Source organism: Teleopsis dalmanni, chromosome X (genome assembly GCF_002237135.1).
Source record: "Teleopsis dalmanni isolate 2A chromosome X, ASM223713v2, whole genome shotgun sequence".
Lineage (NCBI taxonomy): Eukaryota > Metazoa > Arthropoda > Insecta > Diptera > Diopsidae > Teleopsis > Teleopsis dalmanni.
In genome coordinates this window covers 51,862,262-51,886,052 of record NC_051848.1, presented here as the reverse complement: position 1 = coordinate 51,886,052, position 23,791 = coordinate 51,862,262, and the positions used below count along the sequence as shown (strand labels likewise).

Genomic DNA, 23,791 nt, shown 5'->3' with positions numbered 1-23,791 from the left:
AAAAACAAGAATAGTGGTAAAAAGTGCTAAATGGATAAAATACGAACACTGTGAAGGTGATCATGAATTATTACTGAAATTATGTTGGAAGAGAGATCTGTCTTCAGGAATACTTAATTAATTATAACAATTATTGTGCAATTTTACAAATATGTAATACTAAAATTTCTATTATCTGTAATGACCGGTTATGTCCGATCTCCTAAATATTGCTATAAAAAATTATAAATTGAAATTAATTATATTAAATAAAAAAATAATAAAAATTTGTTTCACTTAGTCTTGTGATATAAACCCTCCCAACAAGAATTTGTTTCTTAAATGTCATTGCAATGGTTTGGTATATATTATTAATATATTATACTATATATGGAATGCTTTAACATAAGAAATAGTGGAACGTTTTTATATAACATAAAGATTTTTTGTGTATGATTTGATATATATTCACATATATGGTATGGCTATAAAAATTTTAAAATACTTTTAATTTTCGCTAGACTAATATTAATTATATATAGAAACCGGGTTATATAAAAATGTCTAAACAACATCTGTAAGTAAGAAACTGTAGAATTTGTAAAGGTGCTGTGAAGACCGTACTTTTATTATGAAGAACTCAGAAGAGCTGTTAAAGTAGCTGAAGTAGCTTTGCAGACTATTGTCCACAAATGTATTGAATATTGTAACTTTTACGCAATTTTTAGCATTACTCAAGGTCTTGACATTTAGATAGAATATCTTCTCACTCACATAATATAAATATTACATGATTACTTAAGTACTTAAGTAAAAATTTAGTACATAATTAGCATAAGAATTACTTTTCGTAAACGATAATTAACGTTTAATTATGATTTCGAATATATAAGCACCGTGTTTGGTTTGAAAGAACGAAATCTAGAAGTGTAACTATCGAACGTCACAGGTCAGATATCGACATCACCTTTCTGAATATTGATGTCCATATAGATTTCTCACATTCCCATAGGCAATATTGCAGAATGGTAACGTCAAATGTTTTTTGAAATATTAAGGCTGGTAAATATCAACATTATAAATAATCAATAGTCTTATTATGTCATTGCGCTGTCCCATATCTATAGAAATTTTTAAGCAAAAAATCGTTTAATTATAATGGACCAGGATAATTCACGACACAATCAGCTATGTGAACTGAATTGATTCAAATTTAGTATTAATTTAGTGCATAAAAACTTGAACTACATTATCTCGCCCACTGAGAATGTACTGTTTGAAGTTGTTAACTTCAAAAGAAACAACGTAATAATTCAAGATCTCATTAACAGATGTTAGTATATTTCGCATTTTGCATATTTCGTATATTAGGATTTTTAAATAGAGAATTAAAGACAACTCCTACATAAAAAATATTTTCTATAGTGAAAGGTTCCATATTTGGTAGTATATGAAACTGCTGTAGAGTCAGAAAAAAAAATTAATTTATTAATATGATATATAAAATATTTATAATATTTATATTTTTAAATAAAATGTAAATATGATAAAATAAATATTTTTTTTCTCTGATAAACTGTTTTTTGCAATTTTAATTCAAGTAAAGATCTGAGTTCTGAGTTCTGAGTTTCGAGTTCGAAGTTCGAATGCGAATAGGTGTAAGTGTGATTAACATATATAGAGCAATATATTGAAGATCGGTATTTTTTATTACATTATATTATTATTAATTATAATAATTATTATAAAAGTATTTTACTAAATGTAAAATGTAAAAATTTCTAATAAAAAATGTTTATTGCTGTATTCAATGACTAACGAGCTGTGAGGAGTGTTATGATTTTAATACTATTGTCTTCGATTTTAATTTTGCTATTGATTCCTTAACTTAATTTTATGATCTTACTACCACATGTACAATATAAGTTAATATTTTTTTTTTTTTTTGGAATACACATATTTAAATTATTTCGTTTAAGTTAGCTTTTATATATAATTTACGAATTTAGTCTTAGTCGTACATATAAGTTGCCAAATATATGTATATATTTAGATTTAGATTTTTGTTCTAAAAAGTTAACGTTCAACATTTGCTTTTAATACAATTGTTTCATAAATATTTTGTTAAATATAATCAGCAGAATTTATTCATATCTGTTATTTATAACTTATAAATAATTATTTTTTTTTGTTTTTGTAAATATTAATAAACTCTATTCTGAATACTTTAACAAATGAATACGAGTACATAACGCTATCAATCCCAAAATTACTTAGTTAAGTACAATTATGTAAATTCAGCTATATTATGAACAAATTTGTATATTATTTTTAGTAGTCAGCTTTTGTATCTTGTTTAGAAATCTTTGATTATTTGTGCTTAAATTTTTTAGTACTTCAGTTTTAGAGTTTAATCGATAGTATTAGTTTTTAGCACTGGGTACTAACAATATATAATTTTTTTTTAATTTCTGAAAGCTTTAGTACTCTCAGTTCATTTAATTACTTTTTTTTATTTCTATATACAGTTAAGTGTTTAGTTAAGTACTAAAAATATGTTTATAGTTATTATTTTATTTTAGTTTTCATATTTATTTATGTATATATATCATTAGTGAAAGGCGCATTATAATATTAATTAAATATGTGTTTAGTAGTTTAGTAGTTAATTAATCAATATAACTTAACTTAGTACCAAAAATATATCATAGCTTTTAGTACTTGACTCACAGATTTCAAACCTAAAATATAAATAAATTGCAACTAAATAAATTGACGTAAAAAAGTACAAAATTAAGTACATTGAAGAATATAAGAATATAAAATTATTTCGTAAAAAGTAATGCATATACGAACTTACATATTTCTATATATATATATAAATTCATATTGAGTCAATTGTATATATATACATCAAAACACATAAGTATGTATATGCAAATTGGAAAAAATATCACACTAGTTATATTTTTAAGTTTACATATATACGTACGTACATAGTTTTTAATACTAGTTTCATTTCTTTTATAAACATTAATAAAGATAGTGAGAAGAAGCCTGAGCTCTGTATTGTTTAGGCGTTAATTTAATTAGTTTTGGGTTAAAAGCACCCAATGCGGCCTCATTTGTGGATGACGGCGGTGGTGGTACGGTATGTGAACGAAAACGCGTACGCAAGAAATTTTGCATTGATCGAAGGCGTATTATTGGCGCACAAGGCGATTGTCTTAGGGTATTATGGTTGAGAGCCCAATAAATAACTGGACTTATAGCTGAGTACATGTAACCTGTAACAAAGTAGTTTTTATATATTATATACTTATGTATTTAATGAAATAAACATTTTTAGAGAAAATTTTTTTGATGAATATAAACAAAATGATTAAAAACATTATAACGTTATAACCTTGAAGAAGACTTCAGTGTCATTTTTCGAAAAAATTTTATTTTCTTTTTCAAACGACTAATATCAACTAAAATAAAAAACCAACAAAAGATAAAATAAAATTATAACTAAATGTAATCACAAAATTTTTTATTTAAGTGCCTTATACCATGTTCCCACTGCAACTAAATTAATTTATAGTAATCAAATTAAGATTTGGTTGTTTTCATTGACATAAGTAATTTATGCTTTTAAAGAGCTTTTATTTTTCAGAAAGCTTTGTGAAAATTCAAGGAGTTCTTTTGTTAGTATACATTTTAAATGTTAGCTGATATTTAGTTTTATTTTTTCATCAGAAATGTTTATATACATTTTGTTTAATGTGTAAATATGTTGAATTTCGATTATTTCCCTTCCGGGGAATATATTTTGCAATGTGGCATTCTACATTTTTGGTGCAATTTCACTTAATTTGTTATTAACTAAGTTGGAAAGAACGAAAGCTCTTTGTATGGTTAATCAATTTCAGTGTTTTACATGCAGTGAAACTGCTTTAATGAAGGCAATGTGAACACACTATTAGAGTTGTATCTGCAATCGAAGTGGACAAAATATATTCAGCCTTTGAAAAGATAGTCCATCGAGCTTACATATGAACAAAAAAGTAGATTAGCAAAACAATATGTTGTGTTTTGTTTTTGTATCTGGTAAAATTTTTTTTTAAAGAGTAATACACAACAATGCTTGCTCTGATTTTAGATGAATAAACACTGATGTGTCAAAAGATAGTATTCTCCATTTTGTATTAATTAGTTGTGTTACATATGGTAACTCTGCTATACCGTAAAATTTTTTTTTAAGCAGAATCGTATAAATAGCAGAATTTAGATAGAATAGTAAAAAATTTTTTTATTAACAATCAACAAAAAGTGTTAGCAACGAATGCTTTCTCCCCAAGGACGGTCTGTCGCCGTGATGATCGAAAACAAAACAAACTGGGATCGCATAGCAATGTTTGCTGAAAAGAACTTAAGGTTGATTAAAGTAAATTTCAACAAAAACAGCTGGAGCAAGTACTTGTATCACGTCAAGATGAAGTGCAAGTCTAGCCAGCTAAAGTAGCAGCGGGATTCGGACGCAGGTTACACCGATGACAGTCTTAAATTACTAATAGGGACTCTACCACTGATTAATACTAACGTAGTCCCGGTGATTGGTCGGGGCACCGGAGTATAGCCAATGCGGCAGGCGTGCCTCCTTTTCCCGTCGCAAAAAAAAAAAAAATGATCATTAATATATTTATCGACTGTCATAAGTTTTTGTAAATATAAAGCTATATTGTATATTGGATATATTGTATTTGAGTAATAACGAGCAATTAAATTGACATATATATCTTTCTTTATTATAAATATAAATATAATATGTATAATTTAACTTACCAAGCAATAAATTGAAGTAAGTTGAAGTTGTAGTGCAATATTGTCTATATCCAAAGTTTTTGTAAAACACACAGAAAACATGTGGCGCCCAACAAGCTATGAATATAACAGCAGATGCGATCAACATATTTGCTAGACGACGTCTTGAACGTAGGGTAGATGTTTGAGGTAGAGGTATACCAGGTGTGGCTGGACCACGTACACCTTGATTGTGGTTTATACGTTGCCGTTGAGAATGAGCACGTATTTCACGCATTGCTCTGAAGATTTGAAGAAAGAATAAAGAATATGTTATTTATAATATCTATACACTCCCTTAAATATACATAAAATAACGGTGTTGTAATTTTAATTAGAAATATTATTAAAAATTAGTTTTCATTCGGTACAAGTATTGGGTACATATTCGACTCTAATGAAAACAATACATAATTCAATACCACACGCAATAAAATTGCGAACAGTTTAACGCACCTCGGGGAAATGGGATTGGATGATTTTATAACATTTCGGTTTGGCATCGCAGTAGTGGCTGTTGCAGCTCTTGTCGGATTTAGATTGTGCAATTGTATGTCACCGCCATTTGAAGTATCATCAGTTGTACCACAACCAGCGGCCTGTTGAGCATTGGCAATGCCAGTCACGATAACCATATGCGTTTGACGACGTAAAATTGGCATTGGTAACGGTAGTTCGCCGTGAGCGGCACGCGCGGTCAACGAAAGTGCACATAATTTCCTCCTGACCCCGCAGTGATTAAGCAATACACCAAATCCTGGTATGATAAATACGGCAATCGTATGGAATATAATAAACGAAACAAATACTGCGTTGGCACCCAACTCAGATGTGCAACTGATACTGACATTAGGTTGATGCATTTGTGATGCCCCATCTGTACTGTGGTTGTTGTGATTTGTGTGCCTCACTGTCTTAGCTATAATTTTATACGCGAAGAGGAATGGGGTGCTGACAGCCGCAGAGGCTATCCAGGACAGCAAAGCCAGCGAAACGTGCAAGTATCGACGCTGACGTAATTGAGCTAAACGTGGGTGTTTAACGGTGGCATAACGGTCTAATGACAGCATGAAAAAGGAAATTGTGCTAGCGGCAACAGGCATAATCTGCAAATGAAACAATAATTCTGTTACGCAATCGAGTTCTTCTTTGACAATTAGAAATACCTATACCTGTATGTAATGTATTACTTTGCATATAATCAAAGGCAAAGATTTTGTCTTCCGGTTCATTGCTAAATTCAGCAGCGTCACTGGGGCTGATATTCCAGTTACAAGCAAATCAGCTATGCAAACAGCCAGTAGCAGTGGATTTCGTAAACGTACCGAAGACGCAGAGCATAATGTGAGCACCAATGTGGCATTGCCCAACACACCCCCAAAGACGACTAATCCATATGAAATCGCCATAAACAATAATGTCAAGGATGGTATGACGTTGTCACTACTATCGCCTATATCATACGGATTGGATAATGTGTAATTGCCTACTACCGTGCTGTCGTAATCATCAATATCACCAAAAGATTGATGCAATGGACTAAAGTCAGAAAATGGATCATTTATATTTGCTTTGTAGTTTGTGATTGATGCAGCGGTTGTTGCGACGGTTACAGATCCTGATGCTGAAGCGGATGATGTTGGAGACATGGCATGTAACTTCTGTTCTAACATCGATAAATGCAGACCATTGGGATCGAATATGTGCTGAGGCTGTTGATGCTGGTATGTTTTTTCCCACCATTGTTGCCAGTTGTTATCGTTCATTTTTTAGAGGAATAAATGCTTAATGCTGTTGTTATTATTACTATTAATGCTAATGATGCTAATGCTGTTGATTGCTGTCACTTGATGTGTTAGGATATATAATTTATAAGTAAATGGGAATTCAGCAGTATTTGTGTAAAGCTTCTTCATTTCATCAAGTGTAGTTTCTGTTAAGAATTGAAAGAAAAGCTCAAATAAGAAGTCGCAAATAATATTTTTTGTTTATGTTTAATATAGTTTCAATATATTAATTTTAACATAATCTTAATGATTATTCGGCTATAATCTAAAAGCTTCCTTCTCGCTTGATATTAGAACATTCTCAGGAGGAGTTATTTGTACGACTGAGTATTTTCTGTTAAGTAAGTCAATAGAGACAATAGATAGACAATAGTTCTTACGTGGTCGTAGTGTTCAGTTCCGTCGGGAGCAAGTATCCTATTAATTTTTATTACTTTTATGATTGTTGGTAATCTTATTACCAAATACAATCTTAGCTTAATTCGCTAAAAATTAAATCGTCAAAAGTTGACCTGAATATTTGAACTAATAACCTACCATATTTAATCAACGGACAAAACATTGCAGTTATCAGGTGTTTTATTTACCTAGATAGTGTCTTAATAGATGTCAAGGCACAAAAGAACATTATAAGACGCCAAGCAACGAAATATGTAAGGTCAAAAAATGTAATACTTGTGTAAAATCGGCGCTTCTTTACTGTACTCAGACTCTGGTACTCATGATGAAAACAAAAAAAAAAATTATAATGCTTTGTAGACATATGTCAGTGATTTATTTTTTATATATGGTGATCCAGGATAATTTTGAATAAAGAACTATTAAGCAGAATATTAACACTGCAGTAAAAAAAGGAAGTGTATTCGGTTAGACTTTAAATAAGTCCTGTGATGTTATTCTTCATACATCGCGAACTGTGAGGTACAAGACGGAGAAGCACAGTGTTTACTGAAATAGGAATATCATCATGGAACATCTTAAGCAAAGCGGGGAAGGACAGTCCTTTGTGAAAGTGGGATATCATTTAATAAGCTGCGATTTACAATACCCAATTAATACCTCGGTATTTTTGTAAAATGCTTAAGCTCCCAAAAAAGTGAAAGTAGTGAATTAATAATAATATTTTTGAAAAACTATTCTCAATAGACGTTATTTTTATTTTTATACGAAGAAGCGAATATCTTAGGTTCTGTAGGTCTAGTTTGTGACATAAAAGATCTATCATAGACGCAATGTTCCATAATAACAATAAAAATCGCTAGCTCTAAAAATACTTAATTTTTTTCAGATAAATCGAGTAAGAACTGTAGTAGATATATTCAGGGTTAAGCGATTGATTTGATGTTACCAACTACACACAGGTATATCTGTCAAACTGATATTGACAACTACATGAAATTCATACGAATGACTGCTCTTTATATTGTTTATAGAACTAAAATTATTTGAAATAGAATTCAATAATAATAATGTGATTGCGTTATATATGGCTGTAAAATCACAACCAGCTTTTGTTCGTGAGCTCAAACACCTCAAAGTGAATAAATCATAAATCGTTATAATAGTATAGGCAGCGTTGCCAAACGCTATAGTGATGGACGATAAAAAACACCAACATCACTTGACTTTAATGAAATCCACGTGGCAGTGGTAAAGAACTGAATATACCCTATCAAAGCATCCGACACATATTCTAAAATGAGCTCAAGTTAAAGACTTACAGGTTCCAAAAAGCGCAAGATCTTACACTAAAGCAACAAAAAGTTAGACTCCAAAGAGGAAAGAAGTTATTATGCTTGCACGAACGTGACAAATTCCCAAATATTGTGTTCTTTGATGGGAAAAATTGTCCCATTGAGCAGTTCATTACCGTTCACTGCAAGTAATGGTAAGAGCACCTATGACCGCCGATGGACGCTTTCCAATCGTTTTCATCAAGTCTGTTGTCAAAGTCATTGCAATTTATTAACAGAAAAATGTTTTGGAAATTGCTTTAGAGCCGCAGTCACGTAAATACTTTGGTCGTAGACCATGGACGTTCCAACAAGACTCTGCATCGTCTCATAAAGCACCGGCTCGTGTAAACCAAGAATGGTTTAAAAATCTTGTTCAACACTTCATTTCGTCTATACAATGGACGAATGGCCTTTGAATTCACCAGTTGCAAATTCGTTGAACTATTCCATCTAGGCCATCGATGGACTCATCTTGGAGAGCAAGGTGGGTACTAAAAAATATGTCAGTATGGATGCGTTAAAGAAATTCATTATTTAGTTTCAGGAATGGGCTGAAAAACCGAAAGATCGTATTCGTAAAGCATGCAACTCATTTTTTTGATGAAGGCCATAGTCAAGACAATAGGTGAATGGATTCTGAAATTTTGATTATTTTCACAAATTTTTGTAACTCGAATCAATAATATCAGACAAGAAAAATATGGTCGCTTAAATAGGTAACAGCTCCCATTTGAGCAGAGCACCGCGACCATGATTGATCTTTTATGCTACAACAGACACTAACTAAACAAAAGACATTCCGCCTTTCGAATGAAGGCCAAAATGTCGGTTGTTGAGGACCTCCTAACGTCGGAAGGTGCTAGCAATTCCCGACCCAGTGATCTCCTCCTGCCCCAGATCAAAGCTGGGCAGTCAAATAGAATGTGGCTGGTTGTCTCCTCTGCCTCTAAGCAGAGTCTACAATCTATCTCTTCGGATAGGCCCATTTTGTTGAGATGGTAACGTAGCCCGTTAGATATCCCACTAGCAACCTCAACTCTGTTTTGCTAAAGGAGGATATCTTATTATAACTATAGGGGAGCTGGTTAGCTCTTTAGCCTGACGGTTACCTCGACTGTCGCGCCAGTAGTGACTTCTCTCGGTTGAAATCCAATTATTGATTAGAGACGTAGTTGTTGTAGAGGATGATAGTTAGTCTAGAAAAGTTTCAGTAAAAACTTTTAAGTAACAATGGAATGTATAGAAAATTCTATTATTTTGTAATAGATTACTAATCATCTTATGCACAGTGGCTTGCCCAGAGCACTTATGTGCAACACCTTGGTTTCAATTTTCTTGTCACATTTTTATCAATTTAAATTTTTTTTATCGCCATAAACTTAAAAAACCTTACATTCCCTTAGGTTTGCGGTAAATAAGGCAAAATCCAATGAAGTGTGGCTTTCGTACAATGCAAAGTGGATTGAAAAATATAAGATACAATATTTAAAAACGAATGAATATGTATGTTATGCAAACTGCTACATAACATCACCTTCAGAAAGTAAAGCTGAAGAATGGAATAATATGATATCGTACAATGTACAATGTACAATATACAATATAATATATGAAAAAAATAAAAATAAAAATAAAAATGACTGATGATTTTTTTTTTTTTGTTTTTTTTTTGTATTTGTTCAAGTTCATTACATTTGAATGTAATGTAAGCATACAATTGCGTGTGCTTCTTAGTTGATGCGAATTTAACCTTGTGGGTGGCTTTAAAGTATCTTTGTACTTCACTTTGTGTACTTATTTGTGACACAGATACTCGCATCCATGAAACGAGCAATGGCAGCCATAAGGCAGGTACCATGTAAGCACAGGATGATGATGATTGTGTTGAATATGAGTTTTGCGGATGGAAGGATGGAACGATGATGGTAGGATGCCTGCAAGGCTGGATATTGTTTGTGAAATGAATTGTTTACATTTTTCTTAAAAAGTTTTTAAAGGATTTCAAACAAAACAACAACAATAAAAAAAATGAAATTCAAGGATTGCCTTTTTCGAGTATGTAAAATAAATAAAAGAAATAATAAATTTCTTTGTTGCTTCACGCTGTGCTTTGAAAAGTTTAAATCAAGTGAAAAGGTGATAAATTATAATGAAATTTATATGATTTTAAATGGTAACTAAACAAAAAATTGTTAAATAAATATTTACCTTAGGGTGGTGCTTAATAATACGGAAATTGTTTCTTTTTAAGTTTTTATTGAAGAGAGAGTGATTGAATTGCTTTCTGACTTTTGAACTTTTGATTTTATTTAACTTTTGACAATAAGCTAAAATTAGGTATAAAAGTCTGTACTTTTAGGAAAAAGAAAAAATACTTTATATCTTATAAATTGTTTAAAAGTTTAATTGCTATTATTTGATATCCAGTTGTTTTTATCCAGTGAAGAAAGGTTATGAAATAAATGTTAAACTTCAATCAAGAAATTCCGAACTCCTATCACTCTTATCTATCAAATAACTAAAGATGTAGGATGTCAAAGAGGTAGCAAAGAATGCATAAAATTACAACAATGATGGCTAAAAAGAAAGAAGCCTTAGAAAAATAAAAACGAAAGTCCTGAAGTTCGAATTTAGCAAAAAGTTAGAGAGGTTGTATGTCATAGAGGTGGCAGAAAATATATAAAATTACAAGAATGACAACTGGATGGAAGTTACAGAAGAATCAAGAAAAAACTTCGAACTTTTAATCTATCAAAGGTGTAAAGGTATGGGGTCTTAAAGAGGCAGCAGCAAATTTATAAAATTATTACAAGATTAATAACAGAGTGGAAGTTTCAAAGAAATAGAGAAGGATTTCTGAATTTCTATTCCATCAGAAAAAAATATATTCAGGATCTTATCTATTAAAAAGATAAGGGTGTAGGGTCTTAAAGAGGCAGCAGCAAATTTTTAAAATTACAAGATTAATAACAGAGTGGAAGCTTCAAAGAAATAGAGAAAAAATTCTAAATTCAAAAAAAAAAAAAAATCCAGAATCACTGAATGGAAGGTTCAGAAGAATCAAAAAGAAACTTAAAATTTAGAAAATTACAATAGAAATAGAGAAAAACTTCAAAGAAATAGAGAAAAAATTCTGAATTACTATTCTATCAAAAAAAAAAAAAAATTCAGAATCACTGGATGGAAGGCTCAGAAGAATCAAAAAGAAACTTCAAACTTCTAATTCATCAAAGAGATAAAGGTTTAGAGTCTTAAAGAGACAGCAGCAAATACATAAAATTACAAGATTAATAACAGAATGGCAGCTTCAGAGAAATAGGGAAAAAATTTTGAATTTTTATTCTATCAGAAAATAAGATATGCAGTATATCACAGAGATAGCATGAAAAGGATAAAAGTTTTAAAATGACATTGCGGTAGAAGCTTATACATTTACCGCTATGATACATTTACCGCTATTTATTGGTAATACCAAGATAATAACTGGCGGCACTATGGAGTCCAGCAAGAGTAGCAGTGAAGAAAAGTATGAAATATTCAACATAATGCAAAATAATAGAATAAAGTTTATTGGTAGATAGATAGATTTTAAAAGAGTTGCGAATTATGTCACAACGTCACGACATCCGTTGCGGATTATTGTGACAAACCCACTTTAGTTCCATAGGCGCGTAGGAGTTAAAAATGCCATTATGTCGCTTGGAGAGATATTGCCTATTTCCGTTATAAGTGAATAGGCAGTTAATAAATAGCTAAGTTTGAGTCTGCCAAGACAATCACAACGAAACAAAATGTGTTCTGTTGTTTTCTCTTATTCGTGACAAAGTCTCCTCAGCTATCGTACCTTGTAATACCTAGATCTGATAGATGTTTTATGATTCTACAATGTCCAGTAAGAAACTCTGTGACAAGTCGGATGCCGTTTTCTTTTCAGCAATAGTAGCTCTCTAGTTCGGACTTTTGATAGATTTGGCATAAATTCTTTATCTTGTCTGCAGACTAATCAATCTGAGCTGTTTTTTTTAGCCACTCATTAATTTTAAGTTTGAAAAAGCTCAATGAGGGACCTCAAATTGATTTGGACCCAATATAATATGAGACCGTCCCGTTTTTTGCTAGTTCAACGGCTTTCTCGTTTCCTTTAAATCCGCTGTGTCCTGGGTTCTATATTAAGTGGACTCTGTTCCATTCTGCAAGTTCTTTGAGAAGTTGAAAACATTTCCACACTAGCTTTGAAGTCACTCAAGTTTGAAAAAGCTCCATGAAGGACCGTAGCGTGGCTTTGGCGCCATATAATATCAGGCCGCCACGTGTTTGGCTAGTTCATCGGCTTTCGCGTTTCTCTGAAATCCGCTGTGTCCTGGGTTCCATTTTAAGTGGGCCCTGTTCCTTTCAGCAAGAGCTTTAAGAAGTTTAAAGCATTCCTACACTAGTTTTGAAGTCACACGTGGTGAGCGAAATGCAAAGAGTGCTGATTTGCTATATATGTTATATACATATGTTTTTCTCCGTGATTAATTTCCCTTTATATTTTCTTAGACATAGTTCAATTGTGTGTATTGCGGTCTAAAAAACTGAGTTAGTTTTTCTCGTGGTGGGTTTTTTTGACTTATACTAGCAAATATTTCTTAGTTCGGTTTAATACAAGTTTATTGGTAAATCTCCCATTCAAATATTCTCAATATCAACAATGACTTCGTATGATTTTATCTTAATCTGTCAATAGAAATTATCATCATTTATAATGTAGCGCACCTCCGATTTTGCGGCGAAATTATTTCAGCCTAAAGTGTAAATAGAGCTTTTGTGACGATGTAAGTTTAAAGCTTTTCTTTGCTTTGTTTTTATTTTTTTGTGGTATTTTTTTTTTACCGGCAAAATATACGCTCTGACTTTTGCTGATAGTTGCATGTGCATTTGTGTGTGTGTGTCAATTTGACTGTGCAAATATGCAGAGACGGCATGATGCTAAAGTTAATTTTACTCAGCATATTTTGTAAGACCAAGTGACAATAATCTCCTTTCTTCTTCATCGTCCTCTCTCTCGTACACAATATTTTCTTTTTCTAAATTTGCCTCAGCTTTTTATTTTCCTTCCTCTCATTTCTGTTTGTTTAAGGCTTTGTTGTTTGACTGCTATTGTTGTTGATTTTGTTGTTGTTTACATTAAATGTTCCTGCGCATTGGGTGTGATGGTTTTTCATTACCGTATTTATTGCTGTCGTTCGTTGTCATAGTTGATATGCTGCCATTTGCTTCTTAATCTCCTTAATTTGTGTTAATTTAATAAAAGGTAAAACATCACACAGACACACGTTCAACTAATTATAGACATGTAGCCGACAAATTCACGCAACACACACACACATACACACACACACAATGCACAAACACACCTGACAGAGGTATTCAAAATATATTTTAAATATGAGCAGTGCTGCGGTTGGATTTTTCGCTTCGGGCAAAATAGCCAAAATGTTCAGAAGTTTTCTCATGCAATAGCTGAGGGAAAATGTTTGGTAAATAAATGTGGGGCCGAAAATATTTTCGCAAATATTAAAAATGTACGTTTTTCATAAATTTAAACGTTAGCCAAGATTTCTTCAAAAATTTTAAATTGTGTTCCATTTTGGGATAATAACTGCTCTTCTTTTAGGGACTATTGAGTGCAGCTGAGATTTCACACTTATGTCGGTAAACATTGAATTTTAGGGGGAAGAACAAAAATAAAAAAAAGTAATAATTTTTTTGGCAACGTTCGTCCCATAAATTTTAATGTGTTTTTACGAAATCAGTGTGTCATTAAGAACAGAAGTATTACATTGCAAGTTATTAATTTAGTTTTATATACCATATATAGAACATATTTTATTTAGAGTAAAACATATTAACCCTTTTTTTAGAAGATCAATTCTGTAGTTTTGTGATGATGGTAAAACTTTATTCATTTTCTTTCAATGCGATTGTACTTTATAATGGTTCATTTCAAAACTATTAAATGGAAAATTGAAATCTACTATATCTCTTGGACATAGTTTTTAGATAAATGAGAGTTATATATGTACGTGACACCAGATCAAAATGCTGAAAGTGTTAAGTTAAAGAGCTATTAATCTTCTAAATTAAAAGCTTTGTATTTATGCTGTTTTTATAAATAAGCTAGGTTAGGTAAGGTTATAACGGCGATCCCAGACGGATCCACTTAGGCCCATAGGCCCATTGTGCTACCGAATTACTGAAAACCCAAGTTCTAAAACCATGTAGAAACCATATAGAACCTTTGACAAAGCTTATAATGCTATTTAGAGAACGTTCTCGCAGTTTGCCAAGATCCTCAAAAAAGAAGGCCCCCCAAAATTTAAGGCGACTGCGCGCATGTGCCGGACAGAAACAAAGCAATGCGCGGCACTTTCGTCATCGTTACCACAACCACGGTTTTTATAAACATGTTTATAAACATGTTTAAACCTGTTTAATGCGGTCTAACGAAAAATGTTGTTCACATTGGTTAAACTAGTTTAATAAATATATGCTTTGTTTACATTTCGTTTGTGCTTATATTTTGATCGCTAAAATAATAAAATTCAATTAAAAATTTTAATATGTATTCTTACTATCTTACTAAGATTTATATACTTACTATCGATAAAAATTTTATTTAAATTACAACGCCTCGTTGAAATTCATTTCATTTTCAAGAAAAATGACATTATATTAAACATGTTTCAAAAGCAATTTCCATCGTTAAGACATATTAAAATTGCATAAAGTTTAAACTTATTTAATGTATCTGAGACATAACCTGAAAGCTAAGTTCGATCGTATATTGAAATTTTATTAGGACAACCAACTATACTATGCTATTTTATGCTGTGCTATTTTATGCTATGCTACTTTATGCTATGCTATTTTATGCTATGCTATTCTGTGCTTTGCTTTACTTTAAGTTTAAATTTGTTTAATGTATTCGAGTAGACAGAACTTAAAGTTAAGTTTGATCGTGTATTGAAATTTTATTAGGACAACCAACTATGTTATACTATTCTATACTTTGCTATGCTATACTATACTGTTCTATGCTGTGTTATTATATGCTATTCTATGCTATGCTATAATATACTTTGCTATGGCTTGCTATGCTGTGTCATGCTATGCGAGTGCTATGTGAAGTTAAAGTAAGATATATTATATTATTATATATATAATACTACTATACCTATACTGTATTATTAATTGCAACTGTATGATGATACCATATTGTATGATATTACTTTATGTGGTTTTATTTGCAATGGTTTGATATGACATGGTATAATAGGGTTTGGTATGCTAAGTTATGGTTGACATTATATGTAAGAAACGTTCAAATATATGTACAGAAATATGTATATATATATAGAATTATGTTATATATGAATAATATACTATAAAAATAGTTAATATAGTCAAACATTAATTTAAAAATAAACGGAACATTATTTCGGATTTAGTTGATCATTAAAACGACTCCTAAGACCATCATGAAGAAATAGAAAATGAAATTTAAAATTTACATATCGTAGAGTGTCATCAAAAATATTATTACTTAAAACCCTGCAATTTTTGATAGTTTTTATGGTTTAGAAAAGGCAGTCTTCGGGCAATACGTGGTGCTTTCAAAGAGGTTGAGAAGGCAGATAAAATAATGTTTTAATAATGCTTAAGTTTGGAATAGTAGTTGAAACTTTGCGTTAATGTCGATAATGAACGAAAGATGATAGAAATCATTAGAAGTTTTTATATGAACAGAATATTAACTATTTGAAAAATATAACAGCGATCATACTCTGGCCCTTGTTAGTATCTCGATAGTTTGATTCACGACTGTGCTTGCTACCATATGTTAACATAATTATAATAGCAATTAAGATGACAATTAAAATTTATCTTGAAAAGAGCTAGTCTGTTATTAAGAACGGTATGTACTTAGCAATTCTCTTATATACAAATTACTCATAATTGAACGAAAGAATTGCGCTTTTCCGAATTAAGGTTTGCTTTCTCTCTGAAGCTGCCATTCCAGGATTTACCTCCTGAGTCTGAACAAATTTAGTGAAAAAGACTATGTCCTTCTGCAAGCAGAGATAAGATGATACTACAAACAGTGTTATCTCTCCTTTTGAGGAGCGATGCGTTTTTATATCGAAGCCACAGCAGTGGTTACCTAAGTAGTACTTCAGTAGCGACAACTTAAACATTTATTTAGTTATTGACAAAAAATTTAGTTGTGATTTAATCTAATTCCACAATAAGGCTCCAGTTCGCAAAACTTAAGTCTTGGATTCTTTGCGAGCTAGTCCCTATATCAGCCCTTTATCGGCTTACTAGTAGCTGGAGTATATCGTTGCGGTCCACCAAAAGTCTCGGGAAAAATTTTCGTAAAGACATGATGGCATGATTGCCGATTGGCTGCATTTAACAACAAGTAAGTGTTTTTTTATCTTTTCTTAAAGATTAAATTAAGTATAGCCATTAATGAGTACAGTAAATCTTCTCCCAAGGTGAAATCTTTGTTCTATTTTTGTTCTATTTCCAATATTTATGGTGAAACCCAGTAAATTTGTGACTGTCAGAATGGATGGATATTCAAAACTAAGTTTTTCGATAAAAAAAAAGCAGGGAAAAGATTTTACAGAACAACCACTGTTCGATCTAAATGGATATCTCGTTGTACAAGGTTTCAGCTTAGAAATGTAGCGTATTCGTTTTTTTAGGTAAATTTGGGTCTTCTAATTTGGGTATTTCTAAAAATAATCTATTCAACATTTTATTGTTTAGATGTTAGTTTCAAGCCGAATCTATTAGTATACTTCGATACAATACTGATATTGGTAAAGTGGCACTTTGTACTCGCGTTAATTCATTAATTTACCAGCTCTTTTAATTACTTTCTATCTATGGGATAATGGCATAAAAAGTGACACTTTGTACTCATTACTTTCGTTCATTCGTTAATTTACTAGCTCTTTTAATTATTTTCTATCTTTATAGAAATGGGATAAAATCATATTCTAGGCACTGTGTGTGTTTTCATGTTTATCGGATTTTATACTACCCTAGGTCCGTAGTATAAGACCGGGTAATTTTAATTTACTTATTTTGATTTGAGAGAAAACTGTTTTATTAATAACAGATTTTATTTTTACCAAAATGTTGTTATTAAAAGATAGAGAATAAATAAAGGCCTTATGACTGTTGCTTGGTCGAGCATCCAAGCCAATAAGTAAAGCATACAATTGAATCCGCACTTTTACATTTAGTGTTCTATGTGTGAAAATACGAAAAGTTAATAACAGGAGGATTGAAAGATGTTGAACGCGAGAAAGATGCTGTATTATAGTCATTCTGAACTGCCGATGAAATCAAGAGAGATTAGCTGCTAACTTAAATTGCTAAGTAGCCGACTTTCAAATCAATGAGTTCGATGGTATTGACATCAAAAATTTTTTAATATCTTCTGATAGCTTTAAATAAAATTAAATGATACCAGGCAATGTCCAACGTTTCAGGGACACGACTGTTTTAGTCGAATCGTATTAATACAATCATAATATTAGTCGTATTAGTTGGATAATATGAAATATAATGTCATTAAAGAAATTGTAGTCCCACTTTAATCGGTAAATCGGTAATCTGTAGTACATCGTTTCAAGACTCAATAAAAACATTTTAGAAATTTACTCAGGTGTTATAATCGGTCACTGACTATTAGTAAACATATTGTCAGGCTTGGAGTTCTTCATTATGAATACGGTAGATGTATTGGAGACACAATCTGCGCTTTTCTCAAGTTTTAAAAGGTTCCATAATAAATAGATAATTAAGGTTTCGTATAAAGTATGCATATTATAATAGACCGTAAGGTCTAAGTGAGTAGATCAACCTGCTTGAACTTACAACAACCATATTGCAAAATTATGTCTATAGCTTTTAAAAAGTGTCTACAACTAAAACTAAAAACATTTTGTGCTTTTCTGGGCTTTTAAACGCATCGAAACGGTTCCATAAATAATAAAGTCCCTTGTTCAATAGGCACGAAGAAATTTGATCAATTACCTGACCTGATCGAACGACCTTATTAAAACTTAAATTATTTACTGGTTAACACCAACCCTAGCTATGTCACTATGTAGCATATTAATCATGGTGATACATATAAGTAATTAAAGTTTATTGCCATTATTACATTTTGTAGCAGTGCTTTGTTCTTATCTTATAAAAGACGTGACTTTTAGATAGTAAACAAACATAAATTTTGGGATTTATGCGACAAGCCCAACAATCGAAAATATTAAAAGTGAATAAATTCGTAAAATAATATATAAAAATGTTTGTGATATTTTTTATATATCCATATATACATTTATATATATGTATTCCAAAAATAATTCGAATTATTTAAAGGGGTGAGTATTTTGATATTTAAGTAAGTTTGAATATAGTAAGGTTAGGTTGAAGTGGCGGCCTTGTCCTTAGAGCTCACTTCAGTTTCAAATAATGATCCGCTGTGATGCTATAAATTAGAGTTGTTCAATCGCAGATCCGATGCATTCACGAAAGAATTTTAGTGGTCAGCGTTCAAATAACGTCAAAAGACACGATTCCATCATTTACGTGAAAATGAACCAACCTGACAAATCTATGAACTTCATTAAATTGCTAATTTTGCAGGATGATAGTTCTGTTAGGTCGGCAAGAAAAATGACCACAAAGATTTTAAATCTTCTTCTCCTAGTTAATGCTGCACACTGACACATAATTTAGAGTACAGTTTTCTACTAATATACAGAGCCACAGTCCCGACAATGCTTGAGTATAGCCAGTTGCTCGAAAATATGCAGCTTTTGCAACTAATGTTCGAATTCCAGTAAACTAGCATTGCCTTTGCTATGCTCGAAAATGAGTCGAAACTGATTAGAGAACCGGGTTATAAAAGACTCTACCAGAATGGTCACGGGTAGGGTACCATGTTCTCTCAACAGAAGAATCATTTTTAATCAGAAAATGAATGTATTTGTGACTATTTTTTGATCAGGCATAAGAATCGAAAAAGCCTAGAATATGATCAATAATTTCATAAAATTATTATGGGTTGTAATATGCAACTGAAATTGACGCACATATACATGTACATGTGTTTAGAGTGTGCAAAGCCCCTTACTTTCACTTACACCCCCTTTCACATTTCACCTACGTCTTTGTTGGATTTCGGGCTTGTGTGCTCTCATAATTGTTGCATGAATGCGTTGTGCTGAAATTTCATGTTGTCTGACGGTTATGATAATAACGTACACATACATGCATATACTCTTGTATTGTGATACCCCTACATGTAATTGAAATTACAAGCACATACACATTTACATATAAGTGGTTTACAGTTTTTAAAACGCTTACAACCATACAGCCATATAACCATCCAAACGTGTGTAGTTATTGTAGCAAGTGTCAGTGGCTCAAAAGTTATGTTCGGGTTGACAAAGAATTTGTGTGTATTATACATTTTCTTATTGTTGTTAGTGGTTTGGTGTAGGTACAGTGTAGGCTTCTGCATTACTTCGATTGCTGTTGCCTTTGCCGATTGTTGTAGTTAACATAGTTGTTCTTATTGTTGTTGTTGTTGTTGTTGTTTAATATATACATATATATAAGGGTGTGAAACCCATTAGTCGTAAAAACCCATTGTAAGAATTTATTTCATTTTATTTTTAGCATCATAAACACGCAAAGCGGAAAAAGCCAATAACCTGTTGAGTTGCGTTTAAGGTTCCACTGTGTTGTTTAGCAAATTTCTTTGGGCTATAAGACACTTGTCGTAAGTTGAGTTGAGGTATGAGTGTGTTACTTTGTCTTACAGCGAAGACCTGCTTGCAGCAGCAATACAACAATAAACAGCGTTTTTGTTGACTGTTTGCTGAGTTTGTAGCAATCGTGTTCGTTTTTCGTTTAATACACGAAGCCTGTATGTATCTATGTGTGTGTTTGCGTTTGTATTTATTCGTGCCTTTTATTGTGCCATAACATTGATATGATGATACAGTGCTATTCAGTGCTCATATTATTCTTAATCGATCATTTCCATTGTCATTAAACACAAAATATGGTGGGAGTAATTTTGGTTAATTTTGTTGGTATGAGTTATTGCTTGGTGTTGAAGTTTGTCACTGCTTTATGTAAGTATGTAAGAATGTGTGCGTATGCACCACTGTAAAGTATAATCTAGTATAATTGATTGTAAGACGTTTTGTGTTCAACCAATTGTTGGCTGCTGTGTATTGGGGTGTTGAGAGTATTAAGGAATTTCGGTTATTTTTTTTTTTTATTGTTGCTTTCCAGTTCTTTGGGGTGTTGTGTTTTCAGCTTTTTGCGTAGTATTAATTGAATTCAATTGAATTGTTAAAACGTTTTGCGTAAATTCTATTAGTCATTTTGCGTATTTACGATAAATTATTGTGATTAACTTGTTCGACTAGAAAGCCTTACGCAAGCAAAGAAAACGAAACGAAACGAAAATTAATTTGAAATTATACTAATGTGCAGCTCATGCCAGCAGCACAGTACCGTAATAAGCTACTGTTCCCACCTCTTGTCTGCTATGCCCTACTGTTCCCTACTGTGCGGCAATTTGTATACGCAAACTTATCACGCTCATTTTATTATTAGACATTCTGTATACGCATATGTACTCGTGTATGTGTGTGTATGTATATTAATTGTGCTGGTATTTCTGCTGTCATTGCTGTTGCTATTCCTAATGTTGTTTATCGATACGAAAAGAGGTTAATAGAAGTGTAAGTGGGTAATTACAAAATACAATAGAAAAATTAAAATGGAAACACAATTATAATTACAAATATTTATATCGGAGTCAATTAATCTATATTAAAATTATTTTTGTCATATTCAGTCACATGTGAATTTATCTGTTCCAATTTTTTTTTAATGTTCATAATGCATATTTGATTATTAATCTTACAAAGGAACGCAATACAAGGTTCATTTGTATTCAATTGTCTATCTATTGTAATAATTCGGTTTACAATAAATAATAACATAAAATGTTTTCCTTTATAAGTAGTATTAATGATTACTTGATTGTATCAGCAAATCAGATTACCAACTAAAATTATGAGTGCCTCCTCATTATCATTATCTGGACTTTAATTGGTATGCGGATTTAAGCCTTTTCAACAAATCTTCTACCTAAAACAGATTGTGAAACGATGTCACCCAGTTAGATGATTTTAGGTTACGAATGTTTAGTTCTATGCCATCTTTTCACATAATAAAAATCACTATTATGAGTTATCATTATCCGCACTTCTATCAGTATTCGGACTTGACGCCCTTTAATAAATCTTTTTTCGGAACTAGATTGTAAACCGCCGTCACACAGTTAGATGATTCCAGATAACGAATATTCAGTTCTATAGCATCCTTTCAGCACAGAATGTCTGCTACGAAATCCCCCATAATGCTTTTTCTGAATAAGCTTTTTTTCCCTTACATGAGGTATGTATAAGTTCCGAACCTGCTGCAAGCTAAGTCGCATAAATTTTGATGTAAATAAATTATTCTAAAATTAAAATAAATTTGGATTCAATCTAGATTTATGGTGTTTTCGATTTGTGAATCTGAATACAATTTAGTTTTACTCTCGATCTGTTAAATTTTGTTATTAAATCGAACATTTTTAGAGTAATCTAACATTTTTTTCGTCGTGTTAATAAAAATTTATGGTTCTCACAAATACATATATCGCATCAAATCATAACTTTCCTGTGAAATCATAAAAAAACATCTGTTAATTTTAGGGGAATCTTTCTACTCTGACAAAATATCTAGAGTGTTATAAACTAATCTCGAGTGTTATACACTAATCTCGAACGTTATACAGAAAATAATAATTACATTAAAAGTGCTTTAAAAAAGTGTCTCGATTGAAAAAATTACTCTAAATTTACCAATTGATAACGCTATTACTCTTGATCTGGTCAATTTTATTGCCCAATCAAACATATTTAGAGTAATTTAATATTTTTGTAGTGATATTAATAGTTGTTTATATGTTTCATAAATGCAGATATCGAATCAAATTATACTTTATTTGTCAAGACATATAAAACAGTTGTTAATTTCGGGGTCATCTTTCTTCTCTGGCAGAATATCTAGAGTGCTATAAATTAAACTCGAGTGTTATAAATTAATCTCGAGTATTATACATTAATCTCGAATGTTATACAGATATACCAAACGAAAATGAAAATTGCACGAAAAATGAATCTCGTTTGAAAAAGTTACCCCAGATTTATCAATCGAAAGTGGCATTAACATTTTAATATCAAAACAAAGTGAAGGTTGCCTAGGCGTATGAGTAACAAAATAAAATTTAATTGACTTTCCCAAAGAAAATTCTTCAAGAGCACCTCATTGCGTAAGAAAATTTCTACAAATTTATTACCGCTTCCCCACTGCGCTATTTTAAAATAATTTTGTTTGTTGTTAATTAAAATTTTCTCTTCAATAACTTAAGACTTATTAATAGCAATTAATTATTATTTTGCACCACAATCGTTCCTCAACTCAATAATAAATGAATTAATTAATCAATATCACGAAAGCAAACAATAAATTTTCTTCGTTTTTTCCACTTGCTCCTACCGCTCCTACCGGTCCTTTCGAACAATTTATTTATTTTTTTTTTTTTGTTTTTTTTTTAATGCTAATTTGGTGAAAACATTTTTGCCAGTACAAAAATTAAGCCAATCATTAATATTTTCAATGGTGACAATTACACAACTACAAAAATCTGTTTGTGATTGGTGAAGAGCCACTCACTACATTTTTGTTGCATTTATAATTGATTTTTGCCACTCTGAAAATAAACGCTCTTGGAAAGTCGTAGTCCCAACAAAGGCAACAGGATGCCAGGATGCTTGCTTGTGACATCGTTTTTCTACTGAACTACTTCAATGGATTTTTATGATTGATGCTTTATTTAATAGGTATACGAGGTATACCAACCTTTAGGTTTCCTTTAGTTTTGGTTTTTGTTTCGCGATGAAATGTTACTGAATAAAAGTTTCTAGGGTGTTCGAGTGATAGATCGATATTTTTATTGTTCTAAGAATTCTTACTTAGCTTTTACATTGATTTAAATTGGAAAACTTTTTAACATTTATTTTATAAGTTACGATTGATTTATCAACTGGAAAACACAAATCAAATAATAAACAGAAGTGATAAATATCATAATTAAAAACTAATAAAAATAAAAAAGAATAATTAAAAATTAAACTAAAAATGTTTTTTTAAAATTTAATATTGGTATTTTGAGAAATTTCTTATCAATGTAAATATCTGCAAAAATAAATGATTACATTCAAATGTTAAATATCAAAACTT

General features: G+C 31.3%; 1 protein-coding gene across 1 annotated transcript; it reads right to left on the bottom strand.

Annotated features, from left to right (window-relative positions):
• Positions 1–3,012: 3,012 nt before the first annotated feature.
• Positions 3,013–6,590, bottom strand: LOC119662105 (vasopressin V1b receptor). The gene is made up of 5 exons (XM_038071656.1): positions 6,484–6,590; positions 5,997–6,363; positions 5,281–5,930; positions 4,807–5,066; positions 3,013–3,266 (listed from the first exon to the last, which is right to left on the bottom strand). The coding sequence occupies exons 1-5, from the start codon at positions 6,588–6,590 to the stop codon at positions 3,013–3,015; spliced, it is 1,638 nt and encodes a 545-aa protein (XP_037927584.1).
• Positions 6,591–23,791: the final 17,201 nt, after the last annotated feature.